General features: G+C 32.7%; 1 protein-coding gene across 3 annotated transcripts in view; it reads right to left on the bottom strand.

Annotated features, from left to right (window-relative positions):
* Nucleotides 1–16,148, bottom strand: part of PLEKHH2 (pleckstrin homology, MyTH4 and FERM domain containing H2) — a 53,839-nt gene continuing 37,691 nt past the window's right edge. For 2 of the 3 annotated variants that reach the window (XM_039357743.1, XM_039357742.1), the window contains exons 17-30: nucleotides 15,651–15,830; nucleotides 14,380–14,488; nucleotides 12,090–12,202; nucleotides 11,730–11,909; nucleotides 10,856–10,953; nucleotides 9,592–9,769; nucleotides 8,732–8,887; nucleotides 8,202–8,299; nucleotides 7,166–7,307; nucleotides 5,563–5,708; nucleotides 4,480–4,609; nucleotides 3,357–3,443; nucleotides 2,050–2,187; nucleotides 1–1,230 (exon numbers count right to left, since the gene is read on the bottom strand). In XM_039357743.1, the coding sequence (XP_039213677.1) occupies nucleotides 1,060–1,230; nucleotides 2,050–2,187; nucleotides 3,357–3,443; nucleotides 4,480–4,609; nucleotides 5,563–5,708; nucleotides 7,166–7,307; nucleotides 8,202–8,299; nucleotides 8,732–8,887; nucleotides 9,592–9,769; nucleotides 10,856–10,953; nucleotides 11,730–11,909; nucleotides 12,090–12,202; nucleotides 14,380–14,488; nucleotides 15,651–15,830 (1,926 nt within the window). In that variant the 3' untranslated portion in view covers nucleotides 1–1,059. Of the gene's footprint in view, nucleotides 1,231–2,049; nucleotides 2,188–3,356; nucleotides 3,444–4,479; nucleotides 4,610–5,562; nucleotides 5,709–7,165; nucleotides 7,308–7,876; nucleotides 7,987–8,201; nucleotides 8,300–8,731; nucleotides 8,888–9,591; nucleotides 9,770–10,855; nucleotides 10,954–11,729; nucleotides 11,910–12,089; nucleotides 12,203–14,379; nucleotides 14,489–15,650; nucleotides 15,831–16,148 lie in introns of those variants that run through there. The other variant, XR_005558470.1, reaches the window with a different exon arrangement.

Raw genomic sequence — 16,148 nt, 5'->3', positions numbered from 1 at the left:
TTTTTTTATGAAGTTTTATCAGGTATTTCAATGCTAAACAGTTTTCTCAATAAATAGCTTACAGAAGGTTATGTCTAGATCAATTAAGACTGAAAGCATACATCTTCATGACGGAGCACTCTTTCACCCTAAATGAGTTATTGTATGCATACTATATTCACATATCATTCCAACCTATAATTACTTGTTTTTAGCTTAAAGTGATATGCAAATAGGATCAGAAAATAAACCATTAACTTGTTTTAAAGAAGTAAATTACAGTTTGAAACAACTATTTGCTGTTGGCTTAATCATTATAACGATGAGTCATGGAAGGCTTCCCACAATCTGGGTTGTTCCTAATATGTTTTCTGCCTTGCCAAATTCTTAATCTAACAACACACATCTAGTAAATGTGCAGTTAAATGAGAAGAAACAAACTATGACCTGGTTAAAGAATTATAATTATTATATTCAGTCCAAGAATTCTGTCATATTTAAACAAGAGATGGTTTAGTATGATATGTGGATGCAGTCACATTTTTTAAAAGTTCTAAGTCTAGGAGTGATTTAGAAAAAAATGAAAGAATTTAGAAAAAAAGAGTAAAACAGAGGTCTTGTATGAATCTTTGTATTGAAAGATTATTATTATTTCTCCAATGTTTCCTTTATTATTTCTCCAACTTCTGATTATTTTTTGTTACCCAATTCACAGTGTTTATTCAGAATAATTCTATTTGGATTACCATATACTATATATATATTATTTTGTACTTTGTATATTCTAATAGTTATGAAGAAAAATACAATTTCTCCCGTACCACAGCTTTCAGCTAGGACTACTACCTCTAGGATGCAAAAATCCAGATAGCTGCCAAGGCAGAAAGGATCATTCTTCTATATTATCTAGGGGTCATCTGAATTTTTACAGTTCACATCTGAGAGTCCCAAGCTTGGTAGAAGAATAAACGTGCAACAGATATTGTTAATTTCTAATTTACAACAGACTGCTCTTTCAAAATAATAACCTAATATAAGTGACATATATTTAGCATCACTATTCATAGATATTTGAACTTTTCATAATAAAGTAGGTCCTTTGGTTGGCCTGTTTTGCAGTAAAAATGAATGACATTCTATATCATTAGATTTTGGATTTCTTGATTGTGGAGCAGAAAATTCATGAACTATCTTCTTCTGTTGATGAAAATTGTTAATATAGCTGGCAATAAGTAGAGTAATCTCAAGGATCTGAAATAAAATGCATGCAGTTAATAATGATACATTGAGAACACCTTTAATAGACCTTTATTGTTTAATTGGACTATACTGAATTGGGGGCAAAAAGTAGAGTGTCTTTAAGTTCCAATTCAAAGCTTTCTCCAATGCATTTAATAATATTGTTGTCAAAGTGTGTCCATCAATCAAAGGATATGAAAGAGAGGATATGGTGCCTTTGTGCCAGATGATGTAACTAGCTACAGAAACAGCATTAACTCTTCTTCTTGGAAATGCCTTCACCTATTTGGAAAACATGCTTCTAGCATTATGAAAATGATAGTTCAATAAAGATCAGGCAACACTGTTATAGGTCAAAAAGATTTTTATATTAAATACTGTGAGGGAGAAGACAACTCAGAATCTGTTTGAGGATATTTTTCTAAACATTCTTGATTCTATCTTTTCTCATTTAACTTTATATATTGCTGTCATAATGATTGTAGCCTATCACAAAACACACATTTAATAAAAGGCTAATCCTAGTGCTTCCTGCATGCTTTTTACAACCCTTCCACTTACCTTTATATTTTGTTTAGGTTTAAGCAAAGGATTAGTTTCAGCCATCTAAATATCTATGAGACCCATCTGGAAACTAGAGAAGTTCTTGAAGATAAAATGGTGCCAATGGTTTATTTTGAACCATGCCAATCTTACATGTTAGATGAAAAGCATTTTGAAAAACAAAAGTCAATTAAGCAGGGAGATTTCTATGGGTGTTAGATGTCTACGTTTGTTCTACATATGCAATGTCATTTAAAGCTGGTAAACAATTTTGGTTAATATACTAACCTTTGGTTTGGCAAAAGTAAACAAGAGTTTTTCAGTATGCTTCTCTTCTGTACTCATGTTATTTACCACCAACATAAAGTCTTCTTGATAACCTCCAAAAGTCACTAGGTTCTTATATAAATATGTCAGTATTAACCGCTTAAAAGTCCAATAGAAATGATGTTCCATGCAAGAGAGGGAAAAGAAATAAAGAGGGAAAATAATTTCTACTTATTTTAATAGACATGGCTTTGAAATTATATAGCTTTTAGAATGATTATAAGGGAATGTTTCATTTCAGTAATAATCTGTCAGGATTGCATTCTAAACATTTTTACTAAAGTGACCAATACAGAATCAATTCAACCAAAATACTCTGCAACATGTTAATTGCATATTATACTTATCACACATAAACACAGAATACGCTTATAGATAAACCGGCATATAATCATAATGTTTATTGAAATATATGTACCAGTGCAGTGGTGTGATTCAAATATGTGAACAACCGGTTCTCTGTGTGGATGCTGCTTCTGGAAGTCCATTCTGTGCCTGGGCAATAAAAAATTAGCTACCAGTTCTGCCGAACTGGTGCGAACTGGCTGAATCCCAGCACTGCACCAGTGGATTGGATCCTGACTTAATCATACTATAGGAATATCCTATGAAAGCGGGGGGACAATATCTAACTAAATTCAGCCTTTTTGATTTTAATTGATCTATATTAAGTATGGTTAAATCTAGATCCATTCCAACGAGACTTATTTTTTAGAACGAGCATTTGACATTATGGTCTAAGATATACTTTTTAGAAATAACCTTTTGTAATGGGTGTGTCAATAACCTTGAAGAATAGGAGGAAGAGCCATAGGAAAACAATGGTTAGATAAGAACAATCTTAGTCCAAAGCCAAAATATAATTTGAGAAAACATCTCAGACTTAACCTTGAGTTCTCTGTAGGGTAAAGGGGGTGAGTGGTCATATTGTAATACTGTATATATTAGCATTCATATATTAGGGTTCCTTGTCTAGTCTACCTCAAAAGACTGACAACAATATTGCAATTCTGAATATACCTCCTCCTTTATATTAAAAATTATAATTGCCATATTAGTACTAGTTAAAAAGCAACTTTTCAGGAAAATTTTCTAATAGAGAGAAGCTAAATCAATGACAACCAATTGTACAGGATACTTTCTTTAGCACACAGGTTATAAGTGTGTTGAATTCTGATTTTATATAAGCTGGTCTAATAGTGTAAATAACTTTTACAGGTATATACCATTCATTTATTTATAAAGTTATCAAACTATTTTCTCATTACCATGGAATCGTATTCAAGAATGTTAATACCATTTTCAGAAACAGCAAGCCATATCAATGTGCTCTCTGGTGTGGATACTGTCAAAAGCTAAAATCAAACGAACAACAACAACAAAATAAATATACACACGGTACATACTTAGCTGGAGTTATCATATTATATACAATAATGAACTGTTCTACACTTTTAATTAATAACTGAAATAATGAATTATTACATAAAAAGAAACTACCTGAAGGTAAGCAACAAAAGTATATAGGCGTTTCCTCTGAAAACACAAACAATAGTACAGAGATGTGGTGGGTTCCCCTTTATTGGATGTATTCAGGCAGAGTCTAGATAATGACTTGTCACAAATGCTCAAATTTGGATTCTTGCCTCAGTAACCTCAATGGCTTATTCCAACTCTGCTTTTATGATAATCAGATTTTCCTGCATTTGGAATATTCTATTATGCTCAATTAGGTTCTTGACTTTTTATGTTCTAGTCTAATCATAACAATATAGTATTATATATATAATTTATATAGTGCAGGTAAGAGAGCCAGTGTGGTGTAGTGATTTAGAAGCAGGCCAGAAACTGGGAGACTGGCTTCCTGTCCCACCTTAGGTACAAAGCTAACTGTCATTCTCTCTTAGCGTAGGAAGGAAGAAATGGCAAACCACTTCTGAAAAACCTTGCTAAGAAAACTGAAGAATTGGGCAGATAAGGCAGGATGTAATCAGTTTTGTTTATATCACTGGATTGCATTAGGAGATCATGGGGGCAATTGTACTCTACACTGGTTAGATTGAATTTTGCAATTAAATAGTTTACCTAGAATAACGATGGACTCACCCTCAATGGAGGTTTTCAAACATAGATAGTCATTCCTGAATTGATTAAAATGTTGACTTAAATGACTTCTGTAGTTTGAACCTACTTATTATGTGATACTATGATCATGATCCTTACCAGTTGAATATTTCCTGCTCCATTCAATACATTTATAAAACCCACATAAGATATTAATTACTAAATGCTTTAATTATTTTAATGGCAAGGGTATAAAGTGCAAGAAACAGTGTACAGGCAAAGATATTTTTTTTTGGTAAAGAAGAAAGTGAAAAATATTTTACTTACTTTTGCTGCAAACAGCTTGGCACCAAAGAGAGGCCACTTCCGTACCACAGCAAGGTAAATGCGCACACAATCTATAGCAGTATGCCCACGAAGAGCCATCCATTTGGTTGATAATCTCTGGTAAAGCTGTCTTTTAACATGAAGTATGAGGGGGAAAATCCAAAATAAAACATTATGATATAAATGAATTATTATTTGACTGTTTATATATATATATATAATATATATATATATGTAGGTCTTTGGTTGTTCGGGTTTTCTCCCGCGTAAAATTGGAAGTGTCTTGGCGACGTTTCGACAAAGTCCCATTCGTCATCTTCAGGCTGGTGTTTTCAGCTTTGAAGCTGAAAACACCAGCCTGAAGATGACGAATGGGACTTCGTCGAAACGTCGCCAAGACACTTCCAATTTTACGCGGGAGAAAACCCGAACAACCAAAGACCTACATACAAACACCCGCGAAAACCTCAGAAAACAAACAAAAAAAAAATATATATATATATATAAAACACACACACATATCTATCTATCTCTCTCTCTCTCTCTCTATCTATCTATCTGCACACATACATATAGTGCTTTTTTTGTCATAGAATGCACCAGAACACCGGCCCTTTTTTCTTACAAAAAAAAAAGCACTGTATATATATCTATATATGATGAGGTAGCATTGTTCTGTAACTTTTTTAATTTTGGATTTAATTAATGTGATTATGGTATGAGATAATTTCCAGCCTACTGGCAACAGAAATGAAAAGAATCTCTGTATGATGAGAAAATGGAACAGATAGTCACATGTACAGTATTCTTCCAGTTTACAAGGTATGTCATGTTTGGATGCACAACATTATTTCTTTTACTATCCTATATTCTGAGATTTCAGGCAACTTCTACAATAATTACTATTATAAATGTACAAAATGAAACAATATTAAATATAAAAACAATCATGTACATTTAATTTCTGTGTTAAAATAATTTATCCAACTTGTCTAGTCTCTGTCTAAGAAATAAAAATTACTGCAACATTTAACGGGATCTTTATGTAGTTCTATTTACAACTTTTAAAAAAATATAACATACCTTAACTGTTCTTCTAAACAATTATCTCTGTATCTTTTGGGGTAAAATTTCTCTATAACTTGTTTTAAACTTTGATTAGATTTTGACAGGGAAGTTACTTGACCTGCTGGAGTTGAGAAAGGTCTTTCAAAATCTCCTATTTCCACCTTGTAGATAAGCAACATAAGAAAAAAACAGTGAATGAAAAAAGTGATTACAAAAGCATCTTAGTATCTCAGCATACTTAAGCATTTACAATCTAATGTCCATAATGTAATGTGTATGTTCTCAGTAATCTTTTAAATAATCCTAATAAATATAATTGTTGGAAACTCCATGAGTTATTTTTAGAAGCTGAAAGTTTTAGATGCAGAAATTATCAGTGCTAGTAGAATTAACTATAAACATTTTGCATTTGTGGTATGGTTGTGTTGTGTGTGTGAACAGTAGCCATCATTTTCTTCATGCAGAATTAAACTCAGATGAAGGCACTACAATATTCTTCTGCTCTTGGACTACATAAGACAGAATATTGCTTTCAAATCCAACAAACATTGAATTTGTCATATGGATCACTACATGTTGACATATTGCATATCCATAGAGAAACACTGCTGGGCCATTTGTATCATGACCATATAGTTCAATCACTATCAGCAGTCAAGAGATACTGGTCTGGATATGGACTGAAACACACTTCTATTCATACCAATGTTCAGTCTGAATCATCTCTACCACTCCAGTTATTTATGAAAGAAAAACTTCCTTTCAAGGCAAATTATGTCTGTTTTTAAGCCTTATTTCAAAAGGCACTGATATATTTTATCATATTAAACGATATTCAAGTGCATCACAGAAAATTAATTTATGGCATGTTAATGTTTCTGCATTAAAAGTATTCTGTGGAAAATACTTTTTCTTCCTAATTACAGTATTTTGCTATTTGGAAAATGTCATTTTTTTCTCTTGTTTGTTGAAAACAGCCTAAAGAATTTAGTGCTCCCCATAAACTACTCAAGCACTCCATAAAATAATAAAAAGGAGCTTATTTTCCTTATCAAACTGACCTTCCCATTTCATAATCCTTTTTCTTTTTGTTTGCCTAAGATAATTTTCTAATGTATACCTCTCATCTTTGCTAGAATTGACACATTCCCTAAACATTAAAAACTAAGTTAACAAAAAATATACATAAAGCATATTTTATAAAAAGCAAGGTTTCAATTTTATTCTCTAAAAATGGAGTAGCATATAAACTATAATAATAACAAACAAAAAATATTAAATCCTCCTATACATAATGTGGGACTGGACAACCTTTATTACTGGTAGCAAATTTGGAAAATGTTGCCTAGCATTAACATTAAAACCTGTCATTTGGAAAGATATTTAAGGATCAATTCACCAACATCACTGTTTTACTTTCACAGTTAGGCTATTACCAGAAAATAAAATATTGAATTTCACCAATCTGATAAGGCTTTGGTTCAGATAAAATAAAGAATTATTCCATGCATATAGCCTAACATTTCAGAACATAAGAGTAACTGATTTATCTATGCTTTATATCATAAAAGAAATCTACATTAAAGGCAGACAACTGGAAAATCACAAACATAATTACCTGGGCCAGAAGTGCTGCCAATTCTAGTGCCAGATCTTTATTTACGGGGAAGAACCCATTTATAATTTGATCATTTGTCTGATACATTAACAGTAGCTTTTCTCTTTCTGTCTCTCCCCGGATTTGTACTGAAAAATAGAGCCTGTGAAAGAAAACAGTGATATGTTAAATGCTGATAATCACATAGTATGTGCAGTATGTGCAGGGAATAAATTATAAGGTACTGAAATATATATAAAGTCAGTTCTAGTAATTTTAAAGACTACTAAAAAGAACTCTGATCATTTTTAAACTGAATTCATGGAAAATTATGTCCTATGTAGAAATATCAAAAGAGATAAAATTTAAGACTACAGTGGCACAATGCAATGAAAGAAACATTTTTTTAATGTGATATTCACACAGGCTCTAGCTAAATGTCAGTATTATAAAACTTTTATAGGAAAAGAAAATATAAGGTAGCCATGCAGTAAGAAAATCACAAGAAATAAGGCTATGAGATTAAAAAAAGGCATCCAAAACAAGGTTACGATAATAATCTGAATTGCCGTGTTCAGCAGGAAATCTCCTTTCTCAGAACACAAGACCAGAAGATTGTAGACAGGAGAACCAGTTTCTCTTTGTTTCTCCTTGGTGTACTACTATCTTTGCCTACAAGTTGCTTTCAATGTGGAAATGACCTTTTCCGATGGAATCCAATTAAGATGGTACCTTTAGTTTCCTCTTTCTGAATTTTTACACATTCTTATTAGGAGATATGCAAGCTAAGAAAGGAGGATTCTGGTGGGTCTTCCTAGATCTTTTGACCTGTTTCTTCCCTTCTAGTTTTTCAAAGAGAAAAAGAGATAAGAGATCAGAAGTATAATGCACTTTCAACGTGCATTCTTTAACATTTTAATAACTACTATATATTGCTGAAAGCCCGATCAAAGTCAAGAATCTTAAAAACTAGCTTCATGCAGAAAACAAGGTAATCTATTCAAAAGTGCAAAGTTTTATAGTGATAGAAGATAGATAGAAATTCATTATTTTATACCTATTTTTGTAAGTAAGCCTAACTGTTCTTGTCCCTTCACATTTTCCTGGATGCTGCTCTTTAGAGGCTTGCTCCCATCTAGAAATAATGTCACAGATCTAGAAGGAAAGCCATGAAGAACATGTTTATTCTATAAGTTGCCCCATATTGTACATTTTGATTAAACATTCTTTTATTGTGTTGAAAGGATATTTGCCTAAACATCTTTTTAGAATAAAGTAAGAACAAGGGGGAATTGTTTTACTGGCCCTTAACAATGTCACGCAAAACAGCCATGACAGAGTATTATACTCATATTAGATTGAAAGCACTGAACATTTTTACAGATAGTCTTTTCAAATTATATTATATTTAATACTTTATGAAAACTATGAACAAAATTTAACTGAACAATACAAAAATCTTCATATTTATTAAACTACTTTATTTTGTTTGCATCAAGGAAAAAATTAACACATTAAACTATAGTTCCAATCTTAATTCTCTTCTCTGTAAATAACATATATTTCATCATTAAAATAGTTGCTCACCTTGATGTTTCCTTGAAGACAATGTTCAATATCCTTGCCGGAAGGATCATCAGTAAATAGAGCAAATCCTGATTGCTTAGGTTTTCTCATTCCTGTATCCTGATTAAGTGTGTTCAAAAATTCTTCAACCGTGGTGGAAGCATCAAACCCAACAACCTGTGCAGGCCACATAAATTTTACATCAATTAATTTTGCACCAGACTTGAATATTAGATTTTAAAGTAACAACTATCATGCTGAAAGCATGAAAGTAACATGTAGAGAACTGGCTTCAAGGATGTTCTACCCACTAAGATGGACATCTATGGATCCAAATCATACAGAAAATATAAATATAGACCTAAGGAGAATTATACAAAATGTAAAAATAAAAATATGGGTAAATGAAAGAGACATCTTTTCCAAAATAGCACCAGCTGAGTCCTAGAATTGCATTTTCCATATTATTAATGTTTATTCTGATCTAGTATATATATCACCAGTGCTCTGATTGGAAGCTTCAGAAGAAAGAAATTATGCCTACTACAAGCACCACACATAATCATCATTATGTCTTCTGAAGACCATACTAGCCTCCAATGTGATTCAGAAACCTTCAATACCATAACAAATACACATAAGACCAAAGCCAGTATGAATAATTTATTATAAATTGCTGCAAATTGTTTTTCTAATTAAAATTTATATTCATTTTATCTGGTCAAATGAATAAAAATGTGCACACACAAACATGTATTCAGATTGAAAATTATCTGTTTATCAATAAGGAGACAATTAATCCTTGAAATCTTTAAATATCTGTGGCATTTGTAGTTTTACCTTCCCATTATAATGTTACATTATTTTATGCTTAATTTTACCTGGTATATGCCATTCATGAAATGTACTGGAATGCTAAAAGGCAAGGAGTGATGGTAGGGATTTCTTAGAAGTGTTGACAAAATTTCCATTCTTGATGGTCTGGCTTCTCTGTCACCATTCTGTTGTGTTCTTTCTACACATCGTTGACAGTAAATTGCATATTTTCCAAATTCAGTCCTGTAAACACAAAGCAAGTCTTTATGGCTTTATATTTTAAAACTGATGTCAAATGGTCATGTTAATGTTTAAGAGTGTTTAATATGTCATAGTACAGATCTGTCAATTATATACATGAATTTAGATTTGATATACAGCGTTCCAGACTGGCATAAGGACATCCTCCATAAGTACTTTGCAAATGTGCTAAAGAACTGGGGTTGTTGTTTTTTTTTTTTTTTGGTAAGCTATCTTTTAAATTGTTTGCTTGCTGAAGCAATGAGAACAAGTATATCTTTTTTTAAAGCTAGTTCGAAGCAGGAAAAATGAGAATTGAGATCAAGTTTTATTATGAATTTAAAAAGTCAGAATAAATTTATTTTTAGAAATGTGTGGTTCAAACTAAAGAATAACATAAAGGCTACAAGACAGGGCAAAAGGTATAGCTAAACTGGGAAATCTATTGGTTCATAGCCTTAATCAAAACATGAATGGAATGCCTCCATCTTTCTTGTGAACTATGGATTAACCATTTACTGAATGTCTCCTCTCTTTTAACAGAGAATGGTGTCAAGAAAAAGTCAGCCAAATTTCATTCTAGTATTTAAATTTTCAAGGTATATATTATTAAATATTTTATACCTTTCCTAATCTCTTAAAACAGAGCTGTGAAATACATATGTGAAATGCAAAGCAGTAATTTAAAAGCTGTACCAGCTCAAGGGTATATGGCACCCCTCGGCCACAATGACTGATGGTGCTACCTGTCAATGCAAAGATTTTCATTTTTAAATTAGTCTTTGTTTTTGGAAGAGGAGGAAGCACTGGGGGACCCTTAGCTTCCGTACCTTAGGCCAGTGCCTTCTTAGCCTTAGCCATAAGCTGGTCCTGCCTCAACAAGCCTGTTAAGTTTCCAATTTGGAGCCCTAGTTGGATTTTAAATCCAAAAAAAAGAATGCTGGTGACAGCATTCGAGATTATTTCACTGAGGTCACAATAATAATTAAATTATTATATATGATAATGTTTTGTTTCTGTCTTACATTCTATTTCAATAATAAAAAGCAATTTTTAGATTTCAGTGACACTATTCTTCATAAGATATACCTAGAATCCGCATTCTTCTTCAAATGCAGTTTGATAAACCAAAGGAATGGGTGCTGTGGGAGGAAGAGTCCAACGCAGAGTGCTAAAAGCTGCCAGGCCTAATCAAGAAAGAAAAGCAGAATCATTGTCTCAAGTTTCTCCCAGGATCAAATTGTCTTCAAGCAAAGCCTATGAAAATAATAGACACCAAACCACTGAGAATCCAGTTTAAAGACATTAGTTTTGTGTATACTTTTGTAAGATTAGAGCAAAGATAAACAAATCAGACAATAGACAGGAGACTACAGTAGAAAGGGGAAAGGGAAAACTCCCATAAAATTCAGATAAACTCCCAAATCTAGTTTTAGAAATATAATACATATTTGTTTTGTCAGTTGGTTTAACAATCCAAAACTATTTGTTACATATTATATAACAGTATAATTCATCACAAATTTTCCAGTGTAATTACATTCTTCAAATGAATGTAATATAAGTTGAATTAATATAACCAAGACTCAAGTCAAAAGAATTTTTAAATGGCAGTATTGAATTCACACAGTACATTTGTGCTCAGTTCATTTTGCTGTTTCATAGCTTTTCTATACTCTAGCTTAATGACAGATAATACAGAAAACAGTATATAACAACTGGAAAGGAAAGTAACATTAAGGAATTACCGTATCTGGAATGAAATGTCTTTGGAGATGAATCAAGGTTAATTGTTATTTAAGAGAAGTGATAAAATTAAGAGAGTAAAAATAGTCTATTTTTATCACATTTTATTGCAATTTTTTAAGGGTTCTAATATGATAGTACCCACTTTTATTAAAAAAAAACTATACCATCCATCCTGAGTGCAGGAGTGACATATTTGCTATAATATGCTTAGCACCTGAACTGGTCCTATTTGATTTGGTGGCTGTCGTCTTCTTGTTTGCTTTATCAACTGACAACAGATTTCATTCTGAAGCTCTGTATGTGTGAGACAGACTTGCAATGCACTTTGGGCCAAAGACACATGATAGTCAATAGCAGGAGAATCCACAGCAGCATTAATAAACAACTGGCATGTCTAGAAAAAAACATAACACAGATGAACTTCAGTTGTGTATTTTAAGTTTCAAAGTGCTACATCAACTCTGATTTCATCACGAGTTACTATGATTAAATGACTGAATATTTAAACAGGATATTTTAAGGGAAAAATTCTGAAAAAGTTCTTATTGAAAAGGAAAATTTGCATCATGGTTACCTTGAATAATTTTATAGCTTCTGTTTGCAGAGCCTCTGATGGAAGGGTTGTAAGAGGAGAAGTAATTCCATCTTTGCTATGACAAAGAGTGGGATGCCTCCAGATCTGAGAAGCTGGAAATTAAAAAGGGAGCCCGAACAAATTACCACACATACCCATGTACTACTTAAAAGTCGTAAGTAAAAGTAATAGTAATAGTAGATTGACCTAATAAAGTATTCTGGCGGAAAACTTTGCAAAGTCTTAAAATAAATAATGTCATTTGACACAATTGCCTTATAAAGGAAACTGGATTTTCTCTAATCAATGCTACATATCAGTGATGGTGAACCTATGGCACGTGTGCCAGAGGCAGCACTCAGAGCCCTCTCTGTGGGCACACGTGCCGTTGCTCCAGTTTGCCTCCCTGTGACCCCCTCCTCACCATCAGCCTCCCTGGAGGAGAGTCGCCCCTGAACGTGGCCCAAGCAGAGCAGCGCAGCCAAGGACATGGCAACCAGGCAAGCGTAGACAAGACTCTGGCCTCACGCCCCATCACACACAGTTGATGCTGCGGGGGCGGACAGAGGGGCTGGCTGCCATGGTGCTACTGGGCTGCCTGGACGATCTGCGGCGGGCCCTGGAGGCAGTGAGTGGCCCTGCGGGCAGGCGGAGTGGGGGTGGAGCGGAGGCAGGCTAGGGGGTGGAGTGGGGGCAGGGCCAGTTTTTGGGCACTCGGTCTCTAAAAGGTTCGCCATCACTGCTATATATCCTTTAGAGAAGCTGATCTCCTTTAACAGTGCACCAAATTAATTAATACATAAATATATATTGAAATCAAGAAATATCACAAGATTTTAGGGATTTGCCCTGGAATCTTGCAAGAGTTTAGGCAAGATTTTGTGTGAGAGAATGATTTGCAATTTCATGGAATAATGACCATTTTTAAAAAAACTGGAACCACATACATTCCAGATCACCAACAGTAACTGGCTATCGATTATGAAGAACTGAATTAAGAAAATAACAAATTACTTGGGCTATGATAACATGCTTATGTGTTATACAAATATGTGCATAAACTCTAGCATATATGTGTATTTTTATGAAAATACTTATAGTCCAGCATTATATCAGTACAGACTATTTTGAAGCGCACAAAATTAATTTCCATGTTTTTTGTCATACTATTTCATCACAACATTGTTTAATACTTTATATGTTATTTCTTGCAAATGAGCACTGCCCACAAAAGTATATATGCTTACTTCAATTGCAAAGTGGATAAAACTTAATATGCACTACTTTAAAGTTCTAGGGAGCAATATATCACTTTTACTGAAAATGTTAATATGCTGCTGCTGCACTCCTGTCTAGTAAATATCACAGTGCTACTGACAATGTCAAAAGTTTAAAGATTTGATTAGTTAATTGGGCTGCAGATTATCTACTAAGTCAAACTATGACAGCTAACTTGAAAGGCAGTTTAAATAACCCTAATATGGTTATGTGAAAACTAAAAGAAACGTACTGACAGCATTCCATATATATATATTAAGTATTCATTTAGAAATATTACTCCATGCTCCTCTGTTATTGTAATAAACGATTTATAGAAAAGAATAATGCATTTTTCTCCAATCTGCAGGATTCTGAATAATTAGAGACCATCAAGTAAAGTTGGTTGAATTACCCCGATGTTTCTAGATGTAGCATCTTATGCTATGTAACATATTTACAATAACTAAAAAATTAATATACTGTTATAAATACATACTTAGATATATCCAACATTAATTCTAAAGAAAATGGCTGCCACATGCATGGGGGCAGGTAAAGAGAGTAAATTATGAATAAGTAACATGATGCCACAATGCAAGTTCTATTCCTTTTCTGCACATGCATATAAGATAACAATGTGGAACTTGCATCACAATTTAATTCTATGGACTCTGAGATACCATCAGCTGTTGACTGATAGCCATTGATGTTTCCTAAAGCAATAGTTAAGGATTATGCAGTTTGACAAAAATTCCATAATCAAGTTTGTTGCTTATAAGCCGTACTATAGAGGCTTTCAACAAGTCTTCTTGTATTTATGACATTTTTAAAAAATAACGAATGGGGCTGCACACACTTTGCAACTGATTTTAAAAAGTGTTTTGGAAATTCATACAAGTACTTCTCTGCTCTTCATTTAATCAGCCTGAAAAAATGATTCTGCTGCTTTAAGGAATCCATTCACTCTTAAAGCAGCAGCGATTGTACATCCTGATAACAAGGATTGGTAGCAGAAAAGATATTGGCTTACTGGGTTCTCCTTCAATATTTAACAGTTTGCAGACAAGCTGTTCAAACTCTGTCCCAACATTTATATTTGTGCTTCCAGCAGCAACGGTGAGATAATAAAGCCAAGTATCCTATGAAATCAAACATAATTTGTTTCACTTAAAACTCTTTTTTTAAAAAATATGAAAAACTGCTGATCAAAATATTTATACATAACTTTAATTTAAAAAATATATTACAGTTCTACAATTCAATTTAATCAAAGTATTAGTTATGTTTATTTCCACCAAGAACCTCAACTGAGATTATCCAATACAAATTTACATCACAAAATGCAAAATAAAGTACATTTTCTTAGTGTGTAATAAAATTTCTAGTACCTAATCTTTCAGCTTAAATCTTTAAATTATATCCTGATTAGTCTTTCAATATACAATTTATATGGGAATAAGCTCAATTAAACTTAATGGAATTTTCTTCTCAACAATGGAATCTTCTCAACAAATATTCCAGGCAACATTATTATCTGTTAGACAACTTGTAGTACAAACAAATTGGCAACAATGAAGAAAATATAAAATTGAGTGACAGATAAGAAAATATTATTGTTATCTCTCCCTCCAAACAGCAATTTAATTATCAACACATAAGTATATGTATGTGGACAAAATATAAAATGGCAGAAGAAAGGAAACTTTAGATAGAGATATATGCATCAAATGTGTTGCTGAAAATAAAAACTAAAAAATTAATTTCAGAAAGTCTTAAAAATCTTAAAAACAGATATTCACCACTATTGCAAACTTTTCAATGTATGGCATACTTTAGTCAATTATCCAAATAAAAAAAGTCTGAACTCATTTTAAGATAATTTAGCAAGTTTAGTATCTCACATGGTCATTCTGTTCAAATGTAAAGTAAAACACAGTTACAAAAAGCTTGTCTTCCTCTGGTCATGTATACCCACTCCCAAGTATAGATTCTGCTTCTACTTTATCCAAAATAGCTTAGTTATGAATTATACAATCTATCTTCATAAATGATAGTTTGGTTGGCTTCTGTCTTTCTGCAACTTTCAACTTCTCCTTGGGAAAGCATAATGCTCATTGGACGTAATTGCCCCTAATGTAAATTATTATGTAGAATTATTCTAAATCTGTTAAGTTCCACTTTATTTATTAGCTTGGTCCAGATGTGACTTTACCCCTCAATATACAGGTTTTTAGGTATTTTTTCTGTGAGTAAGTAATGAAAGCTGGCTGCAAAATCTTGGGACAATGGAACATTTGCTACCTTCTCATGCTTGGATCCTATTAGAAGATATGTGGGTGCTTGTTCCTTAGGATGGATGACAATGGTAAAATGTGTTGATAATAAGCTACGACCACTGGCTTCATAATCTTCATCTGAATCACAGGATCGATCAACTTCTTCAACTTTAGCTTCTAATAGCTTTATCTGGCCCAAGGGAAACTAGAAATAAAGGCATTTATATTAGAACAGAGCTATATTAAAATCTAGTTCATTAATCTTGCTAATCTTGCTATGATCAAGTTAAGCATACTTTTCACTCCATGACTGAAACTAGACAGACTTTACTGAAAACATGATTTCTGGGAACTTACAGTAGATTGAAAATAAGAGAATCTGAATAAATGTCTGGATATATATTCTTACACATATAGACTATGCGTGTGGACGTGGGAATTTGTTTTAAACAAACTTAAATATAAAGTACACAGTACATAAAACAAAAGGAAGTCTCTGAAAAAAATAGGTTAAGATATAAAA

Source organism: Crotalus tigris, unplaced genomic scaffold, assembly GCF_016545835.1.
Source record: "Crotalus tigris isolate CLP2741 ecotype Arizona unplaced genomic scaffold, ASM1654583v1 scf7180000018941.1685476, whole genome shotgun sequence".
In the NCBI taxonomy this organism is placed as follows: Eukaryota; Metazoa; Chordata; class Lepidosauria; order Squamata; family Viperidae; genus Crotalus; species Crotalus tigris.
The sequence above is the reverse complement of the archived record's forward strand: the minus strand, read 5'-3'. Positions and strand labels throughout refer to the sequence as shown.